The sequence below is a fragment of the Tenebrio molitor genome, chromosome 5 (assembly GCF_963966145.1).
Source record: "Tenebrio molitor chromosome 5, icTenMoli1.1, whole genome shotgun sequence".
Taxonomy (NCBI): domain Eukaryota; kingdom Metazoa; phylum Arthropoda; class Insecta; order Coleoptera; family Tenebrionidae; genus Tenebrio; species Tenebrio molitor.
Window position 1 is genome coordinate 3,909,008 of NC_091050.1, and position 25,387 is coordinate 3,934,394.

Sequence of the window (25,387 nt, forward strand, 5' to 3'; positions counted from 1 at the left end):
ATCATTCAATGAAAGTTTGTGGGGAATAAGAACATGTTTCATACTTTCGAGGCATGAACAGTTATAAATAATATTTGTTTGTGTAATCAAAGGCATAATGTATACATTACATTATGAAAATAATTGTTATGATTCAATATAAATTATATATTATTAACTTAATTTCAAAATCAAATGGAATTAAAAAGTCATAAACAGTCATTTCCGTCAGGATCACCAACTTAAAACCTCTACTATCATGTTAATTTTGCAATACACTGTAGGGAATTCTCGTTGGTTACGTTTTTAATTTTTTAAATTTGTTTATAATTTACATTAAACGGTGTTTTATTGATATGTTAAAAAATAAATTTAATTTAATAAACATTCTATAGTCTTTAAAGCAAGAATCGTGTATTACTATTGTTTTCAATAGTTGCACATTTACGATTTAGTCCAGTTGGCATGCGCACACGACACATTATCCGCCATTTTATTTATTCCCGTCTCCACTTGCAACAAAATCGATTCATTTCCGCTCAATTCATGGTAGAAAACGTATAACTTGCATCTTTTAGTGCAAAATTTTGACATTATTTTTGAGAATTTAACGTAATTTCTATCTGAATATATAGAAAAAATAGCGTAAATCATTTGAAATAATCAGATAAGTTATTTTTAAATAATTGTCAGTAAAGAAAACGGTTTTGTTATTTTCGTTTCTACGTATGAGACGTAATGGAGGACAGGGCGTTGTCTCCACCAGGATAGATTTTAAGTTGGTTCTGTCGTTTATCGAACATTTGTGAGATGTTACGATTATTTAAGAAGATTTCAACAGAATATCCGAATCAATTAGTGTTTTTTATCTGTAGTGCGACAAGTTAGGATATTAAAAATGGTAAGATGTTAAATACAATTTGTATGTAATAAAAACTGTATAATTTGATTTGTGTTTTCATAGTACTCATGATTTTTCTACACGTTGATTATTATGTGCATTTTAAAGTAAATTGCTCGGTCACATTTTTCGGTTTCTATTTTTGATAACGAGCAGGCGCCATTTTAATGACGTCAGACTCATTTTTTTACGATTATGACAAGTCTTCACGTTTCAAAGTTTTACAAAACTATTTTTATTACAGCCGCGAATTGATCCGCTGCAGTTGCTGAGTTGCCTGTCGGTCCTTTTAAGCCCGGAAGGGGGTATTCTTTCCCGAGATGAGGTGCCGCGTCTTGTCAAGTAAGTTTTACTTTTGACTATCTAAAGTTCAAAGGTGGACAATGTTTTTTTTTTCTTTTCTTACAGCCTAATGACTAAGTTTTCAAAAAAGTTAGTCAGTAAATGTGTATATATTTTGATACTAAAAAATACAGAACAGTCCTTGGTCAATTTATTTATGGCAGAAGGTGGCTGGAATTTAATACATACTTGGTTACAAGATGCAATACATATTTCTAATTGGGATCTTGTCAGAGAAATTTTAAGTCTGCTTTTAATTACACCTGTTGATGTAGAAAGATTAAAATTAAATAACATTCCTAAATTAGTAAAAAGTTTGTCCAGGCTTGATGAAGTTAAAGGTAAGACTAATGAAACAGCTGTTGATTTTATTAAGTATATTTATTTATCAGGGGTTCAAGATTTATCAACTCAATTGGTTCATGATTGGTTAGTTATTGTTAAAGGCAATACTAAAATTGATGAAGCTGTCAAAGTTCAATCAACTGAGGCTACTAAGACTGAAAATACAGATGACTTAGAAACAGGGGTAGTTAGTCAAGCTAATAGTGATACTGTAGATAGTTCACAAATAAATATTTCTGATGTTTCACCACCAAATGAACCAATATCAACAAATACATTTTATAAAGTTACTGTAAGAGATGGTAAACAAGTAATAAGCAGAACTGCTTCAATTGAAAGTTCTACTGATGAATCTGCAAAGGCTGAATCAGTACATCTAGATGTAATTGAAAATGCTGATGTTAAGAAAGAAACAAAAGAAAAGAAATTAGATGATAAAAGTAAAACAAATGATAGAAATAAATCAAAAAGTCGTTCCAGTAGCTCATCAAAACACAGTAGCAATTCCTCAAGTCGATCAAGAAGTGGCAGCAGTAGCAGTAGTAGTAGTAAGGAAAGACATAAATCAAGCAGTTCAAAGAGTAGTAGTAGGGATAAAGATAAAGAAAGAGACAGAGATAAAGACAGAAAAGATCGAATTAAGGCAAATGGCACAAGAAGCAGCAACAGTGGCGGTAAAGATAAAACGGAACAAAAAGAAAAACAGGCAGAAAAAGATAAAGATACTCTTGCTAAAATTAGACCACAGAGCATTGATAAATTAGGTAGGATTCCCAAAAAGAATGATGAAAAAATGAAAGAAAATAAGGAAATAAAAAAGCCGACCATGTCTATTGAAGTAAGAAAAAATTGTGAAGAGCGCCCTAAAACGGTAAAAGTATTTAATTCAAAACGTCGTTCAACTGGCCTAGAAGAAGAAGCAAAACCCCCACCCCCGCGACCAGCTAAGAAAACACCTGTTGTGTTGCCAACAATTCCTCAGAAAAGACCGTCACCCGTTAAAGATTTACCAACACCACCAGAAAAGAAGTTTAAAGTAGACATACCAGAAAGACCAGGAGCTATCAAATTGATACCTCCCAAACCAAAACGTAAGTGCTTCGAATATTTCTATTCATTGGTTTTTTTCTATTTTACAGATATGTTATCGAGACGGAAGGCAATTGGAAGTTCGACAGAGCCTTTGGGCAGAAAACTGTTTTTCTCCTTTGCTGACTGTCCTTACAGGGAATGGCAGAACTCCTCAAATATTTTTCAGCCAATTTTCATATGATTGTTGCTATTATATAATTCCCTTGGTTACAGTCAACACCGTGTTAAAAATGCACGAAAAATTACAGTAAAGGGTAGGGTAACTTTGTGATTTTTGCGTGCATTTTTTACGTCACTTTAATCACCGATTTGTATAGCATTGAAATATAATTTTTAACAAATTAGTGATGAGTGTCAAGGATGAAGAAACATAACAGTGCATCCGTGTTTTATTTTTACTTCTGTAAAATACTTACAATTAAATTTTTTCAAATAGGTGCGCCGTGTGGTAAGTTCCAACTTGTAAATTCATCCTGTAAAGTTTTAAATAATAAATAAAAAGACCTATCAAATATTAAGATATATAGGCAGGCCCTTTCCTTCCTAAGCAACGCACGCAAAATTGAAATACGATGATAAAAGGAGGCTAGTTTTTTGAGTTACAGTGTAGTGGTCATCCATACACAGTGTGAAACGATATATACCCTGGAAGATAAAAGATTAAAGAATGTGTTATAAATAGAAGTAAATATTTAACCATTGTCCATCTATTACGAGGTAAAGCTTATTGGGTCATTTAATCTTTTGTAACATAAGTACACTAAAGGGCAAAATTATGCAATAAGCGTGTAAAATAGAGTTGTGGTCATGGTTAACAAAATAAAAAATTAAGATGTCTAGAACTTTCATATGCACGTTAATGTTCTAATCGAGAGGATTTAAATACACATTTAATAATGTTAAGTAGTCTGATAGTGGCAAATGATAGGTCCATATTATTATTAACATCCTAGAATTCAAAATAAAAAGTTATGTAAAATATTAAGTTCGTAATGTAAATGTTTAATTGGAGTAATGGCACCGATTCTTGCAAATTATCGTTGGAGCCTAAACTTTTTGCAGTTACAGAACCTGGTTGTGCATCTTTTGAAGTTTACGGCTTCCACACTTCCGCGTGTCAACACTTCTACACCATGGAGTCCAAAAATATGTTGCATGCGTAAGTATGGGGAGTCTGTAAACTTCAAAACGTAAGATGTAGTTAAGCCATAATTACTTTTTAATGCAATAACTATTAAGCTTACAAAAATGCACTAATTTAAGATATGCCAATATCACTTACGAAAGTGTATAGAGGACGAAGCGTGTAGTTCAGTCGCGCTTGCGCAGATCCATGGACCACAACTTACGTAGTCTAGTATGCACCTATGGTGCATGAAGTTTTTTTACTTCATAAAAAGAACAAAAAATGAAATTTTAAACAACATAAAAAGAGTATTATGCTCGTTCCAACGAATAGCAGCAAATTTGCTGCCTAAATTTCGCTTGGATCTTTTTTTACATAAAATTATTATATTCCAGAAGTAAAGTACTTATTTTAAATAAAACCAGATCTGAAGTATTTGCACAACTACGTACTTAATACCTTTTAGATACCCACTTCATGTTTACAAAAAGGCAAATATTTCTAGATTATGTTCATTATAGGTAGCTGCCCACATTTTTTACTTTTACGATACATTTTGTGAATGCACGTGTTTATTATATAACTAGGAAATAATAAACAACACTAAACATGTTAAGAAGATAGTTTTTTTACTTATCGAATTAACCGCTGATTTTTAATAATGAAATTCATATTCGTTTATTGTTTAAACTAAGTAATTTTCAAAATTAATAGGTCTAAAGACAAAATGTGAATTAAAAAACAGTCATTCAAACTGACCATTTTATTATTTTACAGTAAAGTATAAAACACAATTATAAGAGATATATATTTTTAGTTCCAATTTAAGAACAGGTTGACGAATAATGTTACAAATTTATTTCATTTACCGTTTTTTCCTGTTTATTTAATTATTCGAGGAGTTTTGCTAGTTACGATGAATATATACAGCTCATCTTGTTTTTTCAAAAATTAATAAGTACATTTTTATTTACAGCATCAGTGTTACAAGAAAGCGATATTTTTATGGACGCTCTAGCAGCATCCGCCACATCGAAGAAGGAACCGAAAAAACGGAAACGTCGGCCGAGTGTGTCAAAAGATGCTCCTGGTTCACCAACAACAGCGCAAGAACTCCAGACACCCACTTCTCCGGTCACTTCGCCAATTGGTTTGAAAAATATTGCCGCTCCCAACTTTTATCAAGATACATTGCAAACGACTGAACAGAGCTCTGACAACAAAGAAGAAAATCAAGACGAAAATATGGAGCGATCCGGAACGCCAGTTGAAATTGAAATAGAGAAGCCTAAATTAGAGGGAGATTTAAAAGGAGTTTTAATATATTCCAAGAAGAAAGGTCCGAAGAAATCCGTTAAATTTAATGATAATAATTTGACGCAAATTCGCTACTTTGAATTGGACGAAACAGAAAGAGTGAATGTAACCAAAAATTTCATGGATATGGCTAAAATGGAAATGACAAGTGAGAGAGAAGCTCTGCAGATGTCAAGAAAATTACCCAACGAAGATGTGATGGAACCGCAGACCATGTGGAGGTTGCCATATTTAATAGATCAAAACGAACCGTTGGCAGCTCCAGGATGTAAAAGTCTGGAAAAGGACATTCAATTTGCACGTGAAAAAAGTGTGTTGCAAGCATTATATTTTGATAAAAGAAAAATTCCCGATAGTGCCGAAGAGCCTATACCGGAAAACCATCAAATTAGTGATCCTATCATCATTCCATTAGAAGATGCTGAAAGTCAGGAAATGGATTTAAGGAACACTCCTTGGCCTGAACCTAAAGGTTCACCGCCTCCAATGCAAGAAAGTTTACCCCCGCAAATATTTTCCAACATGCCTGTACCCTTTCAAAACTTTCCTCATGGCGCGCCTACATCATTTCAAGGCATGCCTCCTAGATTTGGACCTCAAAACGGTCCCGGCGTGTTTGGCGGTCCACCTAATATGATGCCCAACGGAAATATGATGGGGCCACCCAATATGGGACCGCCACCAGATGTAATGCATCAAGGTCCACTAAATCCTAACGCATTTGGCCCCGGTCCCGATAATTTCAATAATCCAATGATGAACGACAATAGCTTTCCCATGCCATTCAATGCTAATATGGGAATGTATCCGCCAAACAATTTCAACATGAATCGCGGTGGGGGAAGGGGTTTTAGAAGGGGTGGCAATAACGGACCATGGATTAGGATGAACGGTCCCGGACCAGGCAACTGGAATAATAGGGGAGGTGGGGGTCGGGGAAGACTGTGCAAAAATGTCAAAAACCATGGATACTGTAGGAATATGGACAAATGTCCCTTTATACACCCGAAGTGAACTAACATTTTTGTGTATATTTTAATATAAGTGTTCATGTGATAATTAAATTTAAGAGTGTAATTATGTACTGTTGTGATTCATTAACCTTTAGAACATTCGACTTTTTAAAAGTACAAATTACATAAACATAGTTGGTGACATTTTGATGAGGATGTTGTCATCCGTTTTAATTTATTCAATTGTGATTTAGCGTTAAAGTGAATGATGTACAATGTGTACAGTACGTACAATATCACGATCGGTGTACATAATTATTAGGTATGTTTATAAAGCTGTATAGCATAGGTAGGTTTTTGTAAAATACATTCAATGTTAATTTTTTCAATCAAATTTAATATGACGTTAATAATAACTAAAGTAAATATTTATTAGTAACATTTAATTTTATACAATATTTTTAAGAGCATATTATTTTCATTTTTCCAATAAATTTTATAGGCACATAAATCTAACTATTACGGATGTTTTCATTGTTAGTAATCTTCATTATCGTAACCTTTTGATTTCCTAACGTGTATTTAAAAGATTATTTTAAAAATTTCTAAGCTGATTACTGCTGTCTGTAAAATACAAAAGTTTAAAAATATGTAGGTAGAATACCTACCTATCTACGTAGTTCTTTAGAGCCAAGGAGTTTATTTGGATGGCATATTTTATCAGAATTACGAATCTTAAAAACCAGAAAGAACTTATTGAAATGAAAAACTGTCCGTACTAATAGCCGCTTTCACCGTCGTAGTTTAAAATTAAGAAAAGCTTACAACCTTGGTTACAATTATTAAAATCGTAGCAACAGTTGTTTTTAAGCTTGGTTTAAAAATAAAGGAACGTCGGTGCAAACGTCCATTACTGAATTAAATTACAAAAATATTATGCATTATCATTAGTCTGTAATGATAACCAGAAATCAGTCATCACATAATGGACTTCGACGTTTCCGAACCGACGGGTACGTAGTTCATCGTTTGTAAATATTTAATCGATATGTCATATCATAATCAAATAGTACAGTGGTTATCGTTAGGGACCCACTTTCTTTTTTTTTATATTTTGTATAGTAATCATATGTCCAAATGCGTATGATCATATGAATTGCGCAAATCAGTCAAAACATAATGCAAACAAACTGCGCAAACTCGAATACTCACCCAACTAGTCGCAGTCAGCTGCTGTGTGGCAATGTGTTTGTGTTTCGTGGTAAATTAGTTGAATCAAAACGGTTGCGATAAAAACCCTGCAGAAAAAACGCATAAAAATGTATTTTTCATTATCGATTTTATCGAGGTGACATTAGTTGTGAACAATCATGTTTTTTTATGTCATTTCTCAGTAAGTATTTTGCATAACGAAGCAATTGCTGGAAGGAGTTTGTGATGAGGTAGAAACCGTCATTACTCATCGAAAATTTTGGTGTTATTGTGTGAGAAAAGTCGTCCGATTTTATAATATAATATCGCAAAAATGCAACGTTGGTTTTTCCTTGAAGACCCCAGTAACGCCATTTTACGTGTTGGCAAAGGGGATGAGTTGCAATTGACTACGGGTAAGAGTACTTCCAAGTATCCTCCTAGAAAGTGGTTGTTTCGTACCCGAGTATTCGACCTAAAAAAAGATGAAGTAGTGTGTGTCATCGGAAATGTGCCAGAGTTGGGTTCTTGGCAACCTGAAAAATGTATCGCTCTCGATCAAGAAGATGAAACGGATATTTGGTCTAAGACCGTCATGATTCCCGATAAAGTGAATGTTCAGTACCGTTATTGTGTCTGCGTTATTATCGAAAGTGGTCTGCAAGTCATAGTTCGCAGTTGGGAAGCCTACGTCAAACCAAGACTTATTCAAGCTTTAGATAAATCACCTGAAGCATCGGACGAATCCGAAAATTACGGAGAGTACGATAACATTGAAAGGATAGATAGAGGATGGCTTAACAAAGAGACGATAATACAGTTGAAGTTATGCAATAACCCCTTGACCTTGTGGCGGCCTAAATATGCCAATCGAGCAGTTTTCATTAAAGTGACCCCAGTGGGGTTGCTTCGTCACAATACGGGTATTCCTAAAACCATGTCTGAAGCATTGGAGGAGTCCTTGAGCGCAGACACTCAGGATTCATTTGAAAACCCGAAACATGCCCTATCTGAAGTCGCGACTTTAATTGGGGAAGATTCAACTTTCCACCCCCAACCCCAATTTGGAGAAGAGTATCGAGAAAACGACATGCTGATTTTTCAGTCCACCGTATTGTTCCCCACGAACGTTGCTTTTTTGATAGATTTATACATTTATAGTTCTCGACATGGCGATGGTGAACCTCCCCATCATGCAGGATTCAGTTATTTGCTACCTACAGTTCTCCAATCATCAGAGGGGAGTGTCGTTTTACCTGTGACAAGTACCAAACATCGACCTTTAGGTCAGATTCGAATTGATTATATTGTGATTAGACCGATGCCTAATTTCAAATGCGATATGAGTGTATCTTACACTAGACATTGGAAAAAGACAAGAGCTGGGTTGGATGTTGGTCACAGAGGATCCGGTTCCAGCTTTAAAACACAAAATTGCGCTGAAGTTAGAGAAAATACGGTTGCCAGTTTGAAAAACGCCATTGATCATGGAGCTGATTTTGTTGAATTTGATGTACAATTAAGCAAAGATCTTGTGCCTATTGTGTATCACGATTTCCACGTTTGTATTTCGATGAAAAAAAAGAAGCATCTGGATGAAAACGACATGTTGGAGCTGCCGGTGAAGGAATTGACTCTGGATCAATTGCAGTTACTAAAGGTAAGTTTTTACTTGACCACAAATGTAGCTCATTTGGTTTAAGCGAATTCATAATTTCGTTGTGAATTTGCTTCAAATTAACCTTTGTGGTCTAGAAAACTGATTATTTCAATAATTATACAGTTAAAATCCTTTCTTACGTACACGTGATGTAAGCTTATAATGATTGTCGCCACAGCAAAACATAATGCAACTACATACACAATCTGGCCTGACAATCATCCTTAGCGAATCGAGTGTTTACAGCCATCCGGGCTTAACATCTGATTTTGTCAGTTCCGCGTATCGTTCCTTCTATTTTAGCGAAACACTTAACAAGTTTATCCACCCGATAACCTTACAGACGATCAATTTTGTTAGATGGTCAGGCGATCGGATGGGCAGCAATCGTGACATCAGATGACAAAATTTTGTCATATGGTGCACCTACACATAGCCTGATTTTACGTTTATCTGACCAAATCAGATCGTCTGTAAGGGCCCTAATACTTAGTAATCATGAATGATTTCATTTTTGTTCCATTCTATTGTGAATTAGCTTAAAAGCTTATCGAGGGATCAAGAAGTAATCGAGTTACTCGTAGATTGGAGATAAAACTCCATGTCTTCTCCGATTGATCCGATTAATTATGGCATCTAAAGTATTGCCATTTTATGGAATCAAATGTATAGTATGCAAAATACTCAAATGCAGTTATGTATTAGTAAATTAAAACATGAGTTTTATAAAACTTAATATTAAGACACGAGTCAGATTTGCGGCAGGCAGGTGTGCCTGCCAGTTTTATAGAACGGGTTTTTTGTGCTATTTTTTCTAATTTGCATATTAGAGACATGTTTTTTACAAATAAAATCAATTTTGGTAATTTAGGGAATTTTGTGACAGTTGGTGACACAAATTGTCATTTTTCGCAAGTGAAACTGCAATTAAAGGTGAATTGTCCAGAAATATGGCAAATAACAGAGAATACTACAGGGTGAGCAACAATAACTGTTACAGTTGGCAAAAAAAAAATTTACATAAAATTTTCAAAACTGAATTGTACCTATTTCGGTTTGTTTTATTGACAATATTGACACCTGGTATACATTTCAAATTTAAACGTCTTGGTTTTTGTAAGCTTTTATTAATAAAATGGTTTTCTCGTTGGAACATGACATAAAAGTCACCAAAAATCACCAGAATTTATTGCCAACTCAATCAGTACTTGTTGCTCACACGGTACAATCAATTTGTTGTCGGCAATGTGTGTTACCAACTGAAAAAAGTTTCTAGATTTCGGATGTGTTAATGTTAATTTGTAAAAACAGCAAATTAGAAAAACAAATATTACACGGCTAGATGTCGGAAGTCCATACATAATCGGGCGTATTCTGTAACTGCTCCGATAAATGATAAAGGCAGTTAAATTAAGTTGTCATAGCAATGACCAGTCAGGGCTTGAAATTTTAAAAGACGCTAAAATTTTAACGCCCCTTTAAAAATTACAGAATACGCCCCTATAACGCATAAAACTAACATAAATTTGGATTTACTAAATACCTATAATAGGTACAAGTCTTATAATTTTGAATTTGGTACTTAAAGATTCAGACGTTGGAAATGTTCATTGGAATGTGTGTTAATTGTAAATCGTAACGTATGATTGACAAGGTACGAGCTGTGTCGAATGTAAGTTAACGAATGCAACCGTCAAATTGGAAAATCATTTAGTCTCAGCTTACTGTTTAAATATTAGGTCAGGGTCAGTTAATTGTTATTGGTAGTTAATGTTTTGCCGTTGAAATCGGAGTGAATGTAAGTGGTTGAAAGAGAATAGAGGGATGAGTGTAAAAGAAAGAATGAAAGTGCATGTGATAGGTAGTCGGGAGAGTCGGAGAGACTCACAGGAACTTATACAGAGTGAGTCAAGTTTTACCGCTCGCACGATAAAACCTTATTACAAAATTGGTAAAAATTACGAAACGTTAGGGTTGCATTCCTTGATATAAAATGTGTGCAATTAATTAATTTTCCTGTATCACTTCATTCAGAGCCATAACATTTCAAAAATCGTTTTTGCGCAAAAAAAAAATTTTTTTCGTGTACGCTCATAATTCACAATTCATTCAAAGAACACATTTATGAAATTTGCATCAAAAGAAAATTATTTGTTTTTAATTTTAACACTTACAGCGAAAAATGACCAAAATTTACAACCACAGTGTCATAAATAAATACCTCATTGTTGGTAAACAGCCAACAAACATCTGTTGAGCACTTTTCTAGTACACACATATAATTTTTAAGTCCCATAAATAACCCATTTCAACCTCTTTTGTGGAAGTGATCGCCCAATTTAATAATAAATCATAGCTAAATTTTACGCTTTAATATCAAATTCCATTGATTCCAACAACCGGTTATGTTTTCATGATTTCAATGTCACCAAATTTTTCCTAAATGTTTGAAAGGACTCTCAGTGAAAAATTATGTAAATTAATGTAGCCGTTATTGAATGAAAACGAAATATTTACCCGTTCCATTAAAAAAAAAAACTAAATTTTTACAGAGTGTTCTACAGTGATACCTACTTACACAATCATTCCTGAATTTTATGACAATTTTAAATCGATTAGAAGTGGGTGTTTTCACTTGACTCACCCTGTACAGTTACCTCGGGTACAAAAGTACTCGTATACACGTAAAGATGCGCCGGGAACGAATTTTAGTTATGTTTATGTCGTTACGGTTCGAACTATGTATGTACTTATTAAATATTCATTGATAATTTTACGGGCGCAAACCGCCATTCTATTTTTCATGTCACGCTACTGGTATGGTTTTTCGCGCAGTGTCTTGATTCCCCTCATAGTTTCGCACCCGACACAACTAGAGGACTGATGCCTAGATGCTAGATGAACTGATGGTCAGTCATAAAGGATCTCCCACACCAACGCGGAAATTCGCGTCGTTCGCGAATATTCGCGCCGCTAAAAAATTTGCATCATATTGTTTACACGATAACATATCTGCACGTTCAGACTGGCACGAATTTTTCAACGGAAACACTTATTGAAATTATACGAAATTATCTATATATTAATACGTGAAGGAAAATCTTTGTACCCCTTTTTAAGCAAATTGCGGGCACGGAGGAGTGTGAGATTTGGCATAGTTAAAGTTTATGTGGAGAAGGAGTGCAGAAAGATAAAATGTATGTATAATATACAGGCGTCCCCAAAAAAAGAGACAAATCCATAGCTCCCTTCTTTATCGGAGGATTTTAATTATCTATACACCAAATTAAATGGTTGTGAATAAGCTAAAAAATGGCGTACTAAATTCACTTAAAACCCAAAGTGCTTCAAGGTTAAACTGTGAAAATATTTTTTTCAAATACGGACACATACCTACTTTTTTTTAGTAATTCTGTTTTTGTTTCAATAAAAAATATAGGTATCAAAAATACGAAACATGTTATTTATTGCTTTTAAATATGGCATAGCCAAACTATGCCTCATTTTTCCTATCGTTCGTATTTTTCACATATCTCGAAAATTAGTGCATAATGAAATGAGGTATGTAAACGCTTGCAGCTGACGTAATAGAACAAAATTCAAAAAAACTATATGCGATAATTATAGAGGTGTACTTTTTGATAAAAAAAAATCTCAGTAACGGTCAAACTTAAAATTTAAGGGCGACCTCTAGTCCTATATTATACGACGTGTCACACGAACATTACAAAAATATTAGGAAAAAGGACAACATTTTGGACTGAAATAGGATAAGAATGTGGGGAAAATGTGCAAACAACAAAAGTGGTTCTTTTTCATCCGACGATGAATACAATTTCTCTTTTATTAAATGTTGATGATATTGTTCGTAAAGCACTCTGACTGAAAATCTGACGAAATCTTGTGCGATTTATTTCCCTACGGTATAAACTATCCGGATTCGGCCGCGAATTTTCCGTCGCGGATTCGCAGCGAAAGTTTCGCGTCGGTGTGGGGATCCTAAATACACTAACCCATCTATCATCTAAATGTTTCGCGCCGACACATCGAGATAACTAAATATACGGTATGCATTATTACAGCGACGTAACTTACCAAAAATCTTTATAAAAGAGCAGAATGAAAATATCGTTCTGCATTCAACATTATAATTTTATAGTGTTTTGTATACAGGTGATCTTGAAAGTTGTGCAGATATTTTAACCTCTGATAGAAACCCCACAAAAGGTACCAACGTTTTTTGTTCTCATTTAATTCAAAATGAAGTCACTTTGACAAGAACCTCAATCGTAATGCAATTTAAATCACAAATGGCTTTCACCAATCTGGAGAAAACCGATGTGGTTTTGATCTATGACGAAGCCTGTGGACATTCAGAGCTAGCACGGCAAATCTACGGTGAAAGGTTTCTTCAAAAGATACTTCCCAATGCACGAACGAAGACTATAGTTTATACATAAGTGATCCATATTTATTTGATCTTTCTTGAACAAATCAAAAGGATTTTTTTTCTTTTTTTCTGGTACAATCGGATAATTGAGACGGCTGATTAATGACCCTACCCCAATATGTTCCAATTAATTAAATATACGTTAAACTGCCTTTTTACGCTTATTAAGTGTTACTCAATTTCTTGATTTAAACAACAAAAAACTAAATATTCATTATACTTCAATGAAAATGCCCGCCATCTGTTCGCGTTTACTTTCAGCAGGGATCAAAGTTTATAATGGACATGTGGGAATGAATTTGACGCCAAGTTCAAGTTTCAACGGTAGTATAATTTCTGTTATTATTCGCCAGGTAAATGGCATTTTATCCAAGAAATTTGTTGCCTACTATAGGAAAAATGTATTCTAACAAAATATGCAATTACGATGATGTAAGTCTTGCTATGCATTTTATGTTGTTTGTGTCTTTGTTCTGTGAGTTTTTTTTTACAATTCCACAGTTGAAACATTCTTAGAACGAATTTACGTAGATGGATAATTAGACTGATACTATGTATTTATTTTCCAACGATTGTTTGAGGACCATTCGGGAATATGTATACTCGTTCAACTAGTTTTACGTTAGAAACATTTTCGGATAATGTCCCTAGGTATCATAAATACGTAAATACCTCCCTCATAGTCAGATTACATTCATTTTGGCACCACATATTAGAAAAAATATTTCTATTGGTACATTTGTACCAATAATAATGTGCGTCAAATTATTTTTCTTTGTACATATAAAATCGTATCACCCAAAAACAAATTGTTCCTGAAAATTGACCAATTCGGTAACAAAGTGCTTTTTCAAACTGAATTTTTGACTGTTCGATAAATACTTACTTTTGTGCACAAGTGTGTTTAAACTTTTAGTAAAATAGTTGCAGCAGAAACGTTCAAGCGCTGACCTCATATTTTGAAGCTGGAATAAGGTATAATAAAATGTTAATGTCCTTGAAACACAATGTTGAATAGAACATGAGCGATTGTTATCTTGTTGACGTTAGCAGTGATAATTGTCTAATGTTTTTAGTAGGTTGACATACATATTTATTAATGAAATTTTTTTTGGAAAAATTAAAAATTTAACACTTGAATACACATCGTATATTTATCACGAGTCTTATCTTAACCTATTTCGTCTTTAGTCGTTGTGTAGTACCTAATTTAAAGTTCTTGGTATCCTTGTATGTTTTCATGACGCCAAATTTTTCCTAAATGTTTAAAAGTACATACTCGTACTCTCAGTGAAAAATTATGTAAATTAATCTACCGGTCATTGAATTAAAACGAAATATTTACCTGTTTCATAAAAAAAATTGAAATGTATACAGAATGTTCTACAGAGATACACAATCATTCCTGAATTTTTTGAGAATTTTAAATCTATTAGAAGTGGGTGTTTTTGTTCGGGCGGTAAAATTTGACTCACCCAGTACCACGCGCGCCTATCTAAAATGAATTATGAAATGACATAACTTTAGATGCCATAATTAAGAATATCGATTGGAAAAGATATACGGATTCATCCTCAAGTTTGACTCGATTACAAATTTTCTTGATCCTTCAAATTGAAAGATATTATTTAAACATTGGAACATTAAAAGTTACAAATGTATCGAAAATAACTGAACATTTTTCCCCAAATCTCCACTGTTAGTAGAAGAAGGTTATTTTGAGGTCTTTGTATTTGGCATGTCGTGTAACGCGGGCTTGAAAGTTAGCATGCGCTTTTGCCAATGCCAGTTTACGTAACGTTCGCTTGGCTCACAAAAACAATACCTTACGATAAATATAAACCAGCATTATAGGGATTTTTTAGGAAACCTGAAATAAATTAACCATTAAATAACGAAACAATGTGTGGGAGCGTGCATACTATTGCTAAAAAAAATATTTCTGATACATATGCTATCCGAAATGTAACGATCTCAAAATCTTCCACTTCACTGAGTTTATATCACGATCGGCAACGATTCCGGCGATTGATCATAATTCATAACAATATAATTTTCAGTTTTTAAAATCAAACGCTTCATATAATTTAAAAAAAACATACATACATTTTTTTATTTGGATAATAATTTATTAACGCAATTGTTATGTGTAGGTATACCATTTGAGTGAGGGAAAGACAAAAAATCCCCGTTTTTTCGATGATGATCTCGAAGATCACCAACCCTTCCCGACGCTGCAACATATACTTGAAGTACTGAATCCTCACGTTGGATTTAATATTGAAATTAAGTGGACAATGCAACTGTTGGATGGATCGTTTGAATTACATCATCCGAAGGACATTAATCTGTACCTAGATACCATCTTAGAAGTTGTTTTGCGTTATGGAGGACAAAGAAGAATAGTTTTTTCGTGTTTTAATCCAGATATTTGTTCAGTGATCAGAATGAAACAAAATAAATATCCTGTTATGTTCTTGACGATAGGCGAAAGTAAAATTTACCCTCAATACAGAGATCCCAGGTGCTGGTCCATTCCGGCAGCGGTGAAATATGCTAATATGATTGAAATGTTGGGACTTAGCGTTCATACCGAAGATCTCATGAGGGATCCATCATTGGTAAGTTCATATAATGCGTTTTACGTAACATTAGAAGATAATATTAATCTTACATAAACAAAATTGTAACTTACATAATGTCACAATGTAATACTACTTCTGAAAGAGAAATTGTCATCAGTGTATTGTACTCGTATTAGTTTTTTTCTTAAATATATAACAACCCGATAAGCATTTTTGTTTAATTGGTATTGTTTTCTGTACTCAAAATAATCTTTAAGTAATTGTTTGATCAATATATTGTATAATAGATGATGTTGTGCGTAAAATATCATATTATTTGTTTAAATTTATATTTTTAAAATAGAATTGTGTATGTGAAGTTAGATTTCGAAATCCAGTAAAAAGCATTTTGTTAAAATACCTATTTGAATATGTCTCATGATTAAGCAATTACAAAAAGTGGTTTCATTTTAGACTGAGATTGTTAGAATTATGATTTTGTTAATATTTCTATTAGAAAGACGCGTAACACATTTGCAAATAACGTCACAAGTTCGTATTAAAAAAAATTCTCAGAGGTAACCCAAAAAATATATGTATTCACTCTTGTGTTGAGTTTCGAAAATAAATGTTTCGTGACTTTTTTTTTTATTGGTTTGTCGATTTGAACTATTTGGGACAGTGCATTTGAGAATCTTGGATAATGCTCTTGTAGTCATTATTTTTTATTTTATTTTTTCCAGACTACGATTTAATTTTAACGGACATTCTCATTTTATTACATTCTGTTAAGACAATAGTCCCGTAAAAAGAATAAGATCGTTTTTACAATATACGTTTACACATAATAGTATAGAATAATGTATTTTTACATCTGAGACAAATAAATATAAAATTATTAATTTGTAAGTTTTATACTTCCAATGCCTGTTGAAGGATTTCGTCTTCTAACTTTACATTTTGGAAATTGGTGCAAATTTTTAATAGCGTTTTGGATAATTTATTAATTTTCAAATTTCAATTTTCAAAGTTTAAAAATTTAGAAACATTGCAAAAATACATTGAATGTAATGTTAGTTTGTTTTCATTAGGAATTTGTGTTAAAAATTAGCATATTTACGAGTAGAAGTGGTATTCTGTTGTTGAAAACTGTATAACAAAATTTTGTTAACTAAGGTTGTCATATATGTTTAGTGTCAAAATGCGTTTACTTAATATAGACAGTGCAATTGAAATTTTGTTGCCGTGTCTTATTTAATTATTGGTTTTAAAGCAATAACAAAATATTAATTGCATTAACGTCACTAAAAATTGCATGTATTTTTGTGATTTCTTTTTTTATTTCATTGCTAATAATTGATATAATTTCCTAAATTACTCTAGGTACTGCATGCTGAATATGAACCAAATTTATGTATCCGCCAGTTTGTTCCTTTAAGAATGATTTAGGTCAGGTACTTACATATACGTTTTTTGGTGTTTTATATCTTAGTAATGTCACCAACCTGTCCTACTTTGTTCTGGAAGGTTTACAAAAGAGCTGGATTTCTGTTGATAGCATATAACGAATCAAACATGACTCGTTCATTAACGTTTGTAATTGAATATATGACTGAAACAAAATTCGAAAACCCGTGTTCGAATATAGAATTTATTTTAAATATACTCTGTAAAGATAAAACAACTGTGAATGTGAAGGTACAACTGTGAATAATTGGAGGAATATATTTTTTAGATATGCCGATAAACGGTTTATGAAGAACCTGATGCACTCATAATAATAAATAGAAGGAGACTAATGTGAAGTCGTAAACAAGAACCACGAAGAAAACAAAGAATAGGGAATTAATTTTGTAAGTATCGGGAACGAATTAATGACTTAAGAAAAATGCTCAAGTAACATTCGAAGTTTGAAAGACACTTATAGATAACATAGAGACAAAACTTATGATGAGGTATTACAAGACAGCTGTTTGAAATAGGAAACATGAAACTATCTAAACTGGAGAGAAGATATTTATAAGATCAAATGAAAATAGATAATGGATCAATATTACTTATGAGCATTAAAAAATAATGCAAGAGTTAGTTAAACAAACAAGTGAGGAAAGAAAGATTTATTTTCGTATATTTCCGTACTTTAGTGTGTGAAGAATGCAATAGATGGACTACACTGTATGAGGACTCGTTAAAAACTAATTTCATTCCATATTTATAAAAGATGATACTCTTAGCTCTATTAATCATTAATTGTAGCAATGTTAATGTTTTTTCTTCATTGTTAAAATAAGGATGCTGATTTGGTTTTTCTTACAGGTTCAAGAAGTGAAGCGAGCAGGTTTGACTGTGTTTTGTTGGGGAGATCAGAATGCTGACCCGTCGACAATAAAGTTTCTGAAAGAGTTGGGTTTACACGGGGTCATCTATGACAAAATATATCAGTTCTCGAGTAAAGAAGTAAAAGAAAGTATTTTCTTGGTCGAAGCTCGCGAATCGCAAAAAGATCTTATCAGACTGGCGGCCGCCACAGCTGAAGCTGCTTCTGCGAGTCCTCCCGTTTCCATAATTAAAGAACAAGTGCTGGATATAGAAAAAGCTAGGCAACATGTTGAAGATACTGTATCAACTGCTACTTCATTAGAAAGTTTAGATAGTCATGTGTCAGATTATGATAGGAATGGTACAGTTTAGTATAGAAAAAAAATAACATTCTTATACTAGACAACTTTTCACTTTCAAGTATTACCTCAGATGGGGGTGTTTAACAAATTAAACGAATGTAGTAAACAATTTTCATTAAATAAGTTACTTTAAGGTTGTGATTATTTCTTTTAAATTGATTATAATAGCTTTTTAGAAACAGGGTCAATAATAGCCGTGTCATATTTTGACATTTGCAACAAAATGGAATGTTTTTTTTTATCACTCTTTAACAAAATTAGCTTGTATTACTGTCAGGTTTTAGGCCACATAAATTTTTCACCATTGCAAAGTAGTATGTATATTGTGCAAGTGTGGAAAGGGATTCATTGCAAAACTGGTATTAAACTTGGATCACGAGGGACAGAGTTTTTCAATGGCCTTTTCGCACATATATTACATACAAGTTTTTTCTAACGTCACAATACTGCAACTATAATAAAATATATAGTTTTTAAAGAGGTTTGGAAGTATTTAATGAATGTGTATTTCATCACTCAATTTAATGAAAGTGGTCGTTTTCATACGTTTCATACGACAAACAATAAAAAAATAATTTTCAAGTTTTAAAACTTTAATTGTTAATGTTATTGATAAAGAAACAGCGAACTTGGTAACTCTAGATCTATTGCCCTTTAAATCAACATTTTTGTTTTACCGCCCACGCTAGCGAGTGATGCAAACGTCTACTTTTTTTCTTTAAACTGAGTGATGGAACTAATACTTTTCAGATTTAACATTTGAAAAAGTAATTGACTAAATGCCAAATATTGTACATTATGTGCATTTGTATTTTGCACATATTAAGTGATATTAAACTTTGTCATAATTACTATTTCCTATTATTTGTAATGATGGATGTCTATTTTAAATATGATAAAAGAAAATTTTCCATTATTCCCTTAACCTGATAGTAGTTCCAAATTATACTCCAAACTTCTTAAAACAGTAGTTCATAATACTTAAAACCTTGACGTAAAAATATACAGTCGTCATATCACGCAAAAAATGTAAGATAGTTCTTAATTGGGAAAACATGGAACCAAAATCTTTTAATAGATAATATTGTGATAATAAGCATTAAAATTATTACCTGTTTGGATTGTTCATCAAAAATTTGTGAATCAACTAAAATTAGTTTCATTAATTGTTAAGTGATATTTCTCATTGATAAATTTTTAGAATTTGATTTTAAAATTAGAAAATACGTTTTTTAAAATGGCTGACAGGTGGCAGTAACGAACAACTAATAAACTTACTTACAGATAATTTTTATTTAATTTATGAAAGGCCTTTTTTTAGGCAGTTTTACAGATCATTTGGTATTTTTTTTTAGTTTGTTTTTGATTAAATCTGACATTAAAAAATATTCATTATTGAAACTTAACTGCACACAAAAAAAGAGAAAATATCACTTTCTTTGATTGAACATCTAATAAATGGTATTGTGTATAAATATATGACTATTTTTTTAGTAACTGCGTTTGAGACAAGGCACTTGATATTGTGCTTTTTACCTTAACAATAAAGTTACATTTAGGAATCAACCATATAAAAATTGGATAGTTTAATTTCTTAGTTCGTAAATATTTTCTTATTTTAACCTGCGGTTAGTTTTATATTTTAACTTTTAGCGTAGTGGTCAACATTCACAAAATTAACATCTTGAAATGTTTAATCAGAAAACGATTGATTTTTTAATTATTTCAAAAAAAAAATTATGTTCACAGAAGGTAATATTCAAGAATTCTGCGTAATTTGTGCTAAATATTTAAAATATAAATATAGCTGGCATTTTTGCAATAAAGTTCTATCACTGTTGCTTTAGTATTTATTTGAGTTTTTAAAATGTGATTTTAATATTTGTTTTTCTATTTTGTGTTCGTAACAGAGCTGTTCGATACCAAGTAGGCTTTTTGGGGATTTAATCCGCAGATTGCTTAATCGCGGTACAGAGTACAATTTACGTCTATCATGTTGGTACTGCCAGTCCCTTGAAGATTCTGACAACGTCAGCCATGTTGCGTGAACATGCCAAAATCGACAATTGTTTTTTGCCAACCATCATAAAATTCCCTAGAATTTTAAAATTCTCAATTTTTATTTAAAAACGGCTCAAAAGGTGCAAAATAGAAAAAAATCGTATAAAAAAACTCGTTTCCATTCGTCCTTTATAAACTCGCGCTTCACGACTCGTTTAATATACTTCGACTAAAATACCTACTAAATACATATAATATTTTTATTTTATGTAATGTTTTGTTGCTATGTAGAGAGTTAGTCACATTAACAGCAAGTGACGATAATACAGAAAAACAGTTGGTTGCAAAAAAAAAACGGGAACTGTCAGAATAAAATTGGCACATTTTTACAATTTTTTCATAGTGTGAAACCTTCTTACGAGAGGATAGGTTAGAATTACGGCCAAAATTCAATGACATTTTTAAAAATTATTTGAGAGGTATTATCAAGTAGACAATTAATTAACAAATGGGCAAAACCAAATTTACATTAAGAAAATGTTCATTTCCCGTTTTTTTTTTTTTGCAACCAACTATACATAACGTATTCGACAGATAATGGAAAGGATACAAAGAAGATGACATATAATCTGTGTTATGAATAATGCGGCGTTTCGCACTATATTAATTTACTCGACTGAATAAATAAAACGTGTTGGATGAGATTATACATGTATTGGTCAGCTCTCTACGATAGTTACAACAACAACCCTAAAACTAGCTATGTACAAGGTATTTATGTACAGGGTGCAGGTACCCAGGAAAAACCCTATTATGCGCACTCGGCCAGAGTGGCTGGTTGGTCCCAGGTGCTTGAGAGATGGGAAAAACCCGGCGCCTTTGCTGTCTCCGACAATCTGTTTCAAAATCAAAAATCCACCACCTGTTGAATTATGTTGGCAGAAAAAAAAGAAATCCCTAGAATAAGTTTCATTTTTCTGGGTTGGCCCAACCTTCCGCCAAAATTTGACCTTCAGTGTGTCACAAATATCAAATTATAAAAAACAAGGAATATTTTAACCGCTAAATTAAAGCGACTGTTCATTAAGTGCTTCGAAGAATTTAAAAAACACGATGAACTACAATCAAAACGGCTGTCAACAGTTTTATTTCATAACCCCACGTTTTTCTGACACTTTCAAACACACTAAAAACAAAAGTTGGCGACGTTGTCGGTCCTACTTTCGAGTCTGTTTTTTTTTTTAATCAAAGAACCACGACCTGTTGATTTAAGTTTGCAAATATAAAATTTTACTAAACATAGGAAATTTAATGATATCTGTTGGCTATACCAGCCAGCGTCTGTCATTTTTAATGTCCTTGAAAGTACGCAAACTCCCAGCTAAAATTTGAACGTGTTATTAAAAATGCCTCGCAAAGTAAGACATTTATTAAACTCTCAAATTAGTTGTTATTAACTTTATTAAGATGCTGCGCTACTAATATCTCTAATAACCTCAACTTTTATGTGACGAGATTTTTCACCCTACGTCAAAAGCGTACAATGTTGTCAGCTCTATTTTGGGTGTAAATTGCGGTGTTGTGGTTCTTTGATTAAAAAATAAACTATAGAATGCAGTGTTGGTGGATTTTTGATTTTGAAACAAATTATACCTACTGGGTGCCCCAAAATTCCCGGAACAACTCAATGGGGCAATGTCAACTCATGTTAGAAAATGAGAAAAATACTAAAAAAAATATAGAATACAAAGTCTCACTTTTATACCTAATAGGTAACTCAAAGTAGTTGTTACTGTTTTCTACTCTACAAATTTCTTTATATCGACGAATCCAATATCAGAGTAGACGTTATAATACAACGTGTTTCAGAAATATTGAGTGATTCAAAATGATTTTGGATAAGTATGGCAACTATGCATGCAGTAATAGAGTAATCACTACTCTCGTGTCAAAAATAAATTACTCCCTAGAATTCGAACTTTTAGGGAAATAACGTTTTTCATGTTGTGTGTAACTAGAATTTTCAAAAGTTATTTTGAATGCCTAAGGTTGGTTACTTTGAATTGAGAGATTAAATCCAAATAAATATGCCGCCAGTAACCAAAATTGATTGTGAAACGAAAAAATCATCTATCACTTAGCGAGAAATTAGTCATTTGCAACTGTTACAATCAATTTGCGGTCTTACATTTTTAGGATATGTTTTGTTTGTCACCAGAAACCAGTAATTTATTTTTGACACGAGAGTACCTAATCATTACACGAAGTGTTCAGAGTGACCGTCGTTATTGTCCATACAATAATGAAGGCGTCGACGAAATAATTCCTCCACTCTTTCTAGCATACCTCTGTTACTGCGAATTGTTATGGCAGCATTTTCAACCCGTTCTCTTAAAACTTCAATTGTATCAATTTCAGTTGGGATCGAATATACCAAGTCATTCTTGTACCCCAAGAAGTCGCACGGAAATTCTCTGGGGTCGAGGAGCACACTTGCACACTTCACCGTACGGCAACACAATTACGTATCTATGTGTTTACTATTCGAAAATAAACGCGCCATTTTCACAAAATTTTAGCAGAGAGAGAACACGTAAATACCTGCCTTTTTGCAGTAGTATAAAACTAACTACTTCTATCTCGGCCACGGAGCGAAAAAACTTTATTCTAAAAACACAATGTTTTGCGCGATGATTTTACAATAGTATATTATGCAACAAAATTTATAAACGGTACTTTAGTCACGAGTTTTATTAGGCACGAGCGGAGCGAGGTTAGGTACACTTCGTCCAGCGAGAGATGCACTAGAATACATTACCTAATTAGAGCATAATTTCAGGCCAAAAATGTTACTGCTTGAAGGATATATTTTAAATTTTACGTGCGCTAGGTACTTACTACTTCTCTACGTAGAATTTAGTGATTTTTGTGTTAGCCAATCTCTCGCTGGATAAACTATACCTATTCTGTGGACTTTGAAAATACCTTTTGGATATATTAGAACCTTTCAGTAGTAGATATAAAATTAAACAATATCATTTGGTAATTAACATCTTATAAACACACAAAAATAATCTCCGTAAAATAACGAAAAATTGAATGTTGTTTATAAATGAAGTTCGCTTTTGTATTTGCTATAAAAAAATCGTGATAAAATCAGATTAACTTCATGAAAAGTCACTTTTTAATGGTAGTTTATTAAAAAACATTCATGAATGATCTCATGATCAGTTTGTACCTAATAAAAGTGGCTTATAGTATGAAAGTTATAGCGTGTTCATTTAGTGTAATGTTAAAAGGTGTACTATATCAAATGTTTTGACATCACATTGGTTAATTATCAGTAAAGACTGTTCACTAATGCATATAATTTACTATAAAGCGGTCAGTGATCACATTTTTAATAAATATAATAAGATAGTAGGAAAATAGGGCAATAGTTAAGTGTGAAACAAAGATCATGCAAACGTGAGTTTTGCATCGGTGATCTGACATGCATAACTTCCTATAAAGTCTGCAGGCACAAAGAAAAACTGATCATTGCTGTGTTCATTCTCACTGATATTATGTTGACTATGTACTTGCATCTTATATTAGCTTCATTTTTTACCGGTGTTGTGCACAGTTCTACAATTCATTCTCAACTCCCTAACAAGTTTTATGTTAAAAGAGTTATTAAGGAATGTGTCGAGTATAACAGCCCAGTTTTGTGTTTTGCTAACAAGACAGCAAAGATTATTGAAAAATCTATAAATTTCGATGTTATACTTTTTGATGGTATTCACTTCTTGAGAAACAAACAACAACTACCCAAAGAAAACGAAGCCAGAGATAGTTCATCAGGATTTAATAGACTGGGTAAAGCTATGACCGATTTTTTGAATACGCATACGCTTTCTTTAGATTTAACGGAAGATGAACCTACAGAAGAATCTCGAGGCAAAAATGGTGCTGGTGGGTTTGGAGGAAGTTTTGGCGGAGGCGGATTTGGTTACAACAAAAAAGCATTACAGAAAGAGAAAAAATATATGCAGTATGCATTTATGGTTCTGCTTGGAATTTTTGGCCTAACTGGACCATTAATTATGAAGACTTTGGGTGTAATGGCTGCAAAGGCTTTGATTGCTAGTAAGATGGCTCTCATAATAGTAGGTTCAGTGGCTTTGAAAAAAATTTTTGAAAAAGATCAACAACAAACATCGGTAAAAGTACATACGGTTAAAACGGAAGACGAGCACGACAGAATTTATAAGCCCTTCAGACAATCACCTTATTGGATTTACGAACCTTATGTAAAATCTACGTGACATTAACCTAATGTTTATTTATTTCAAATGTAAATTATTTAATATATGTAATTCGCAACGCTTAACCTAATTGTAAATTAAGTTAATGAGTACAGCACTAATTATGTAATTGTTTTATTGTTGTCCATAATTTTATAGAAATGCTTAATAGACCTTATAAAAATATTAGTTTTGCACGCAACGTAAGTAACTTATAAAAATGTTGTGATATAACTCATGTTGAAAATATAATTGACCAATGTAGGGTTCTACAGACACCTGTATTTGACCCTGAATATTCCCAATGGATTTCAAATGTCGCACACTAACCCAACACGACAAGGATAACATGTCCTTTAACTTTTAAATAAGGTTGTTTTATTATTTATTTACAGCGATAAGCTATAAAAAGGTATTTTATATGACGTGAGGGTTAAATTTTCTGTATTATGTGCTTTAAATTTTTTATGTGGTCGGTTCCTTTTAGTGATGATAAAAA

General features: G+C 32.7%; 3 protein-coding genes and 1 long non-coding RNA gene across 5 annotated transcripts; 3 read left to right on the forward strand and 1 right to left on the reverse strand.

Annotated features, from left to right (window-relative positions):
* Positions 1-490: 490 nt before the first annotated feature.
* LOC138130137 (serine/threonine-protein phosphatase 1 regulatory subunit 10-like) lies at positions 491-6,571 on the forward strand. Its single transcript, XM_069046522.1, has 5 exons — positions 491-880; positions 1,125-1,222; positions 1,289-1,563; positions 1,615-2,658; positions 4,762-6,571. Exons 1-5 carry the CDS (start codon positions 878-880, stop codon positions 6,114-6,116), a joined length of 2,775 nt encoding a protein of 924 aa, XP_068902623.1. The 5' UTR covers positions 491-877; the 3' UTR covers positions 6,117-6,571.
* LOC138130157 (uncharacterized) lies at positions 6,466-7,067 on the reverse strand. Its single transcript, XR_011159511.1, has 2 exons — positions 6,732-7,067; positions 6,466-6,679 (listed from the first exon to the last, which is right to left on the reverse strand). It is a non-coding gene; the product is annotated as an uncharacterized lncRNA (long non-coding RNA).
* A 62-nt stretch (positions 7,068-7,129) lies between these two features.
* Positions 7,130-20,441, forward strand: LOC138130139 (glycerophosphocholine phosphodiesterase GPCPD1-like). 2 transcript variants are annotated; one of them, XR_011159508.1, is made up of 4 exons: positions 7,130-8,906; positions 15,510-15,977; positions 17,656-17,773; positions 18,237-18,413. XR_011159508.1 is itself a non-coding variant. In XM_069046525.1 (3 exons), the coding sequence occupies exons 1-3, from the start codon at positions 7,581-7,583 to the stop codon at positions 18,609-18,611; spliced, it is 2,169 nt and encodes a 722-aa protein (XP_068902626.1). In that variant the 5' UTR covers positions 7,139-7,580; the 3' UTR covers positions 18,612-20,441. The 2 variants fall into 2 exon arrangements, 1 of the variants encoding a protein (XP_068902626.1); XM_069046525.1 differs by lacking the exon at positions 17,656-17,773 and having other exon boundaries at positions 7,139-8,906; positions 18,237-20,441.
* Positions 20,442-24,130: 3,689 nt separating this feature from the next.
* LOC138130090 (uncharacterized) lies at positions 24,131-25,082 on the forward strand. The gene has a single exon (XM_069046450.1). It carries the CDS (start codon positions 24,169-24,171, stop codon positions 24,907-24,909), a length of 741 nt encoding a protein of 246 aa, XP_068902551.1. The 5' UTR covers positions 24,131-24,168; the 3' UTR covers positions 24,910-25,082.
* Positions 25,083-25,387: the final 305 nt, after the last annotated feature.

Bases quoted from the DNA above. Each gene is read 5' to 3' on its own strand.
- LOC138130137 (XM_069046522.1), top strand. The intron at 1,564-1,614 runs GTAAGACTAATG...TTTATTTATCAG, and splicing joins CAGGCTTGATGAAGTTAAAG to GGGTTCAAGATTTATCAACT. The intron at 2,659-4,761 runs GTAAGTGCTTCG...TTTTATTTACAG, and splicing joins GATACCTCCCAAACCAAAAC to CATCAGTGTTACAAGAAAGC.
- LOC138130139 (XM_069046525.1), top strand. From the start codon at position 7,581: ATGCAACGTTGGTTTTTCCTTGAAGACCCCAGTAACGCCATTTTACGT. The intron at 8,907-15,509 runs GTAAGTTTTTAC...TGTTATGTGTAG, and splicing joins ATCAATTGCAGTTACTAAAG to GTATACCATTTGAGTGAGGG. The intron at 15,978-18,236 runs GTAAGTTCATAT...TTTTTCTTACAG, and splicing joins TCATGAGGGATCCATCATTG to GTTCAAGAAGTGAAGCGAGC.
- LOC138130090 (XM_069046450.1), top strand. From the start codon at position 24,169: ATGTTGACTATGTACTTGCATCTTATATTAGCTTCATTTTTTACCGGT.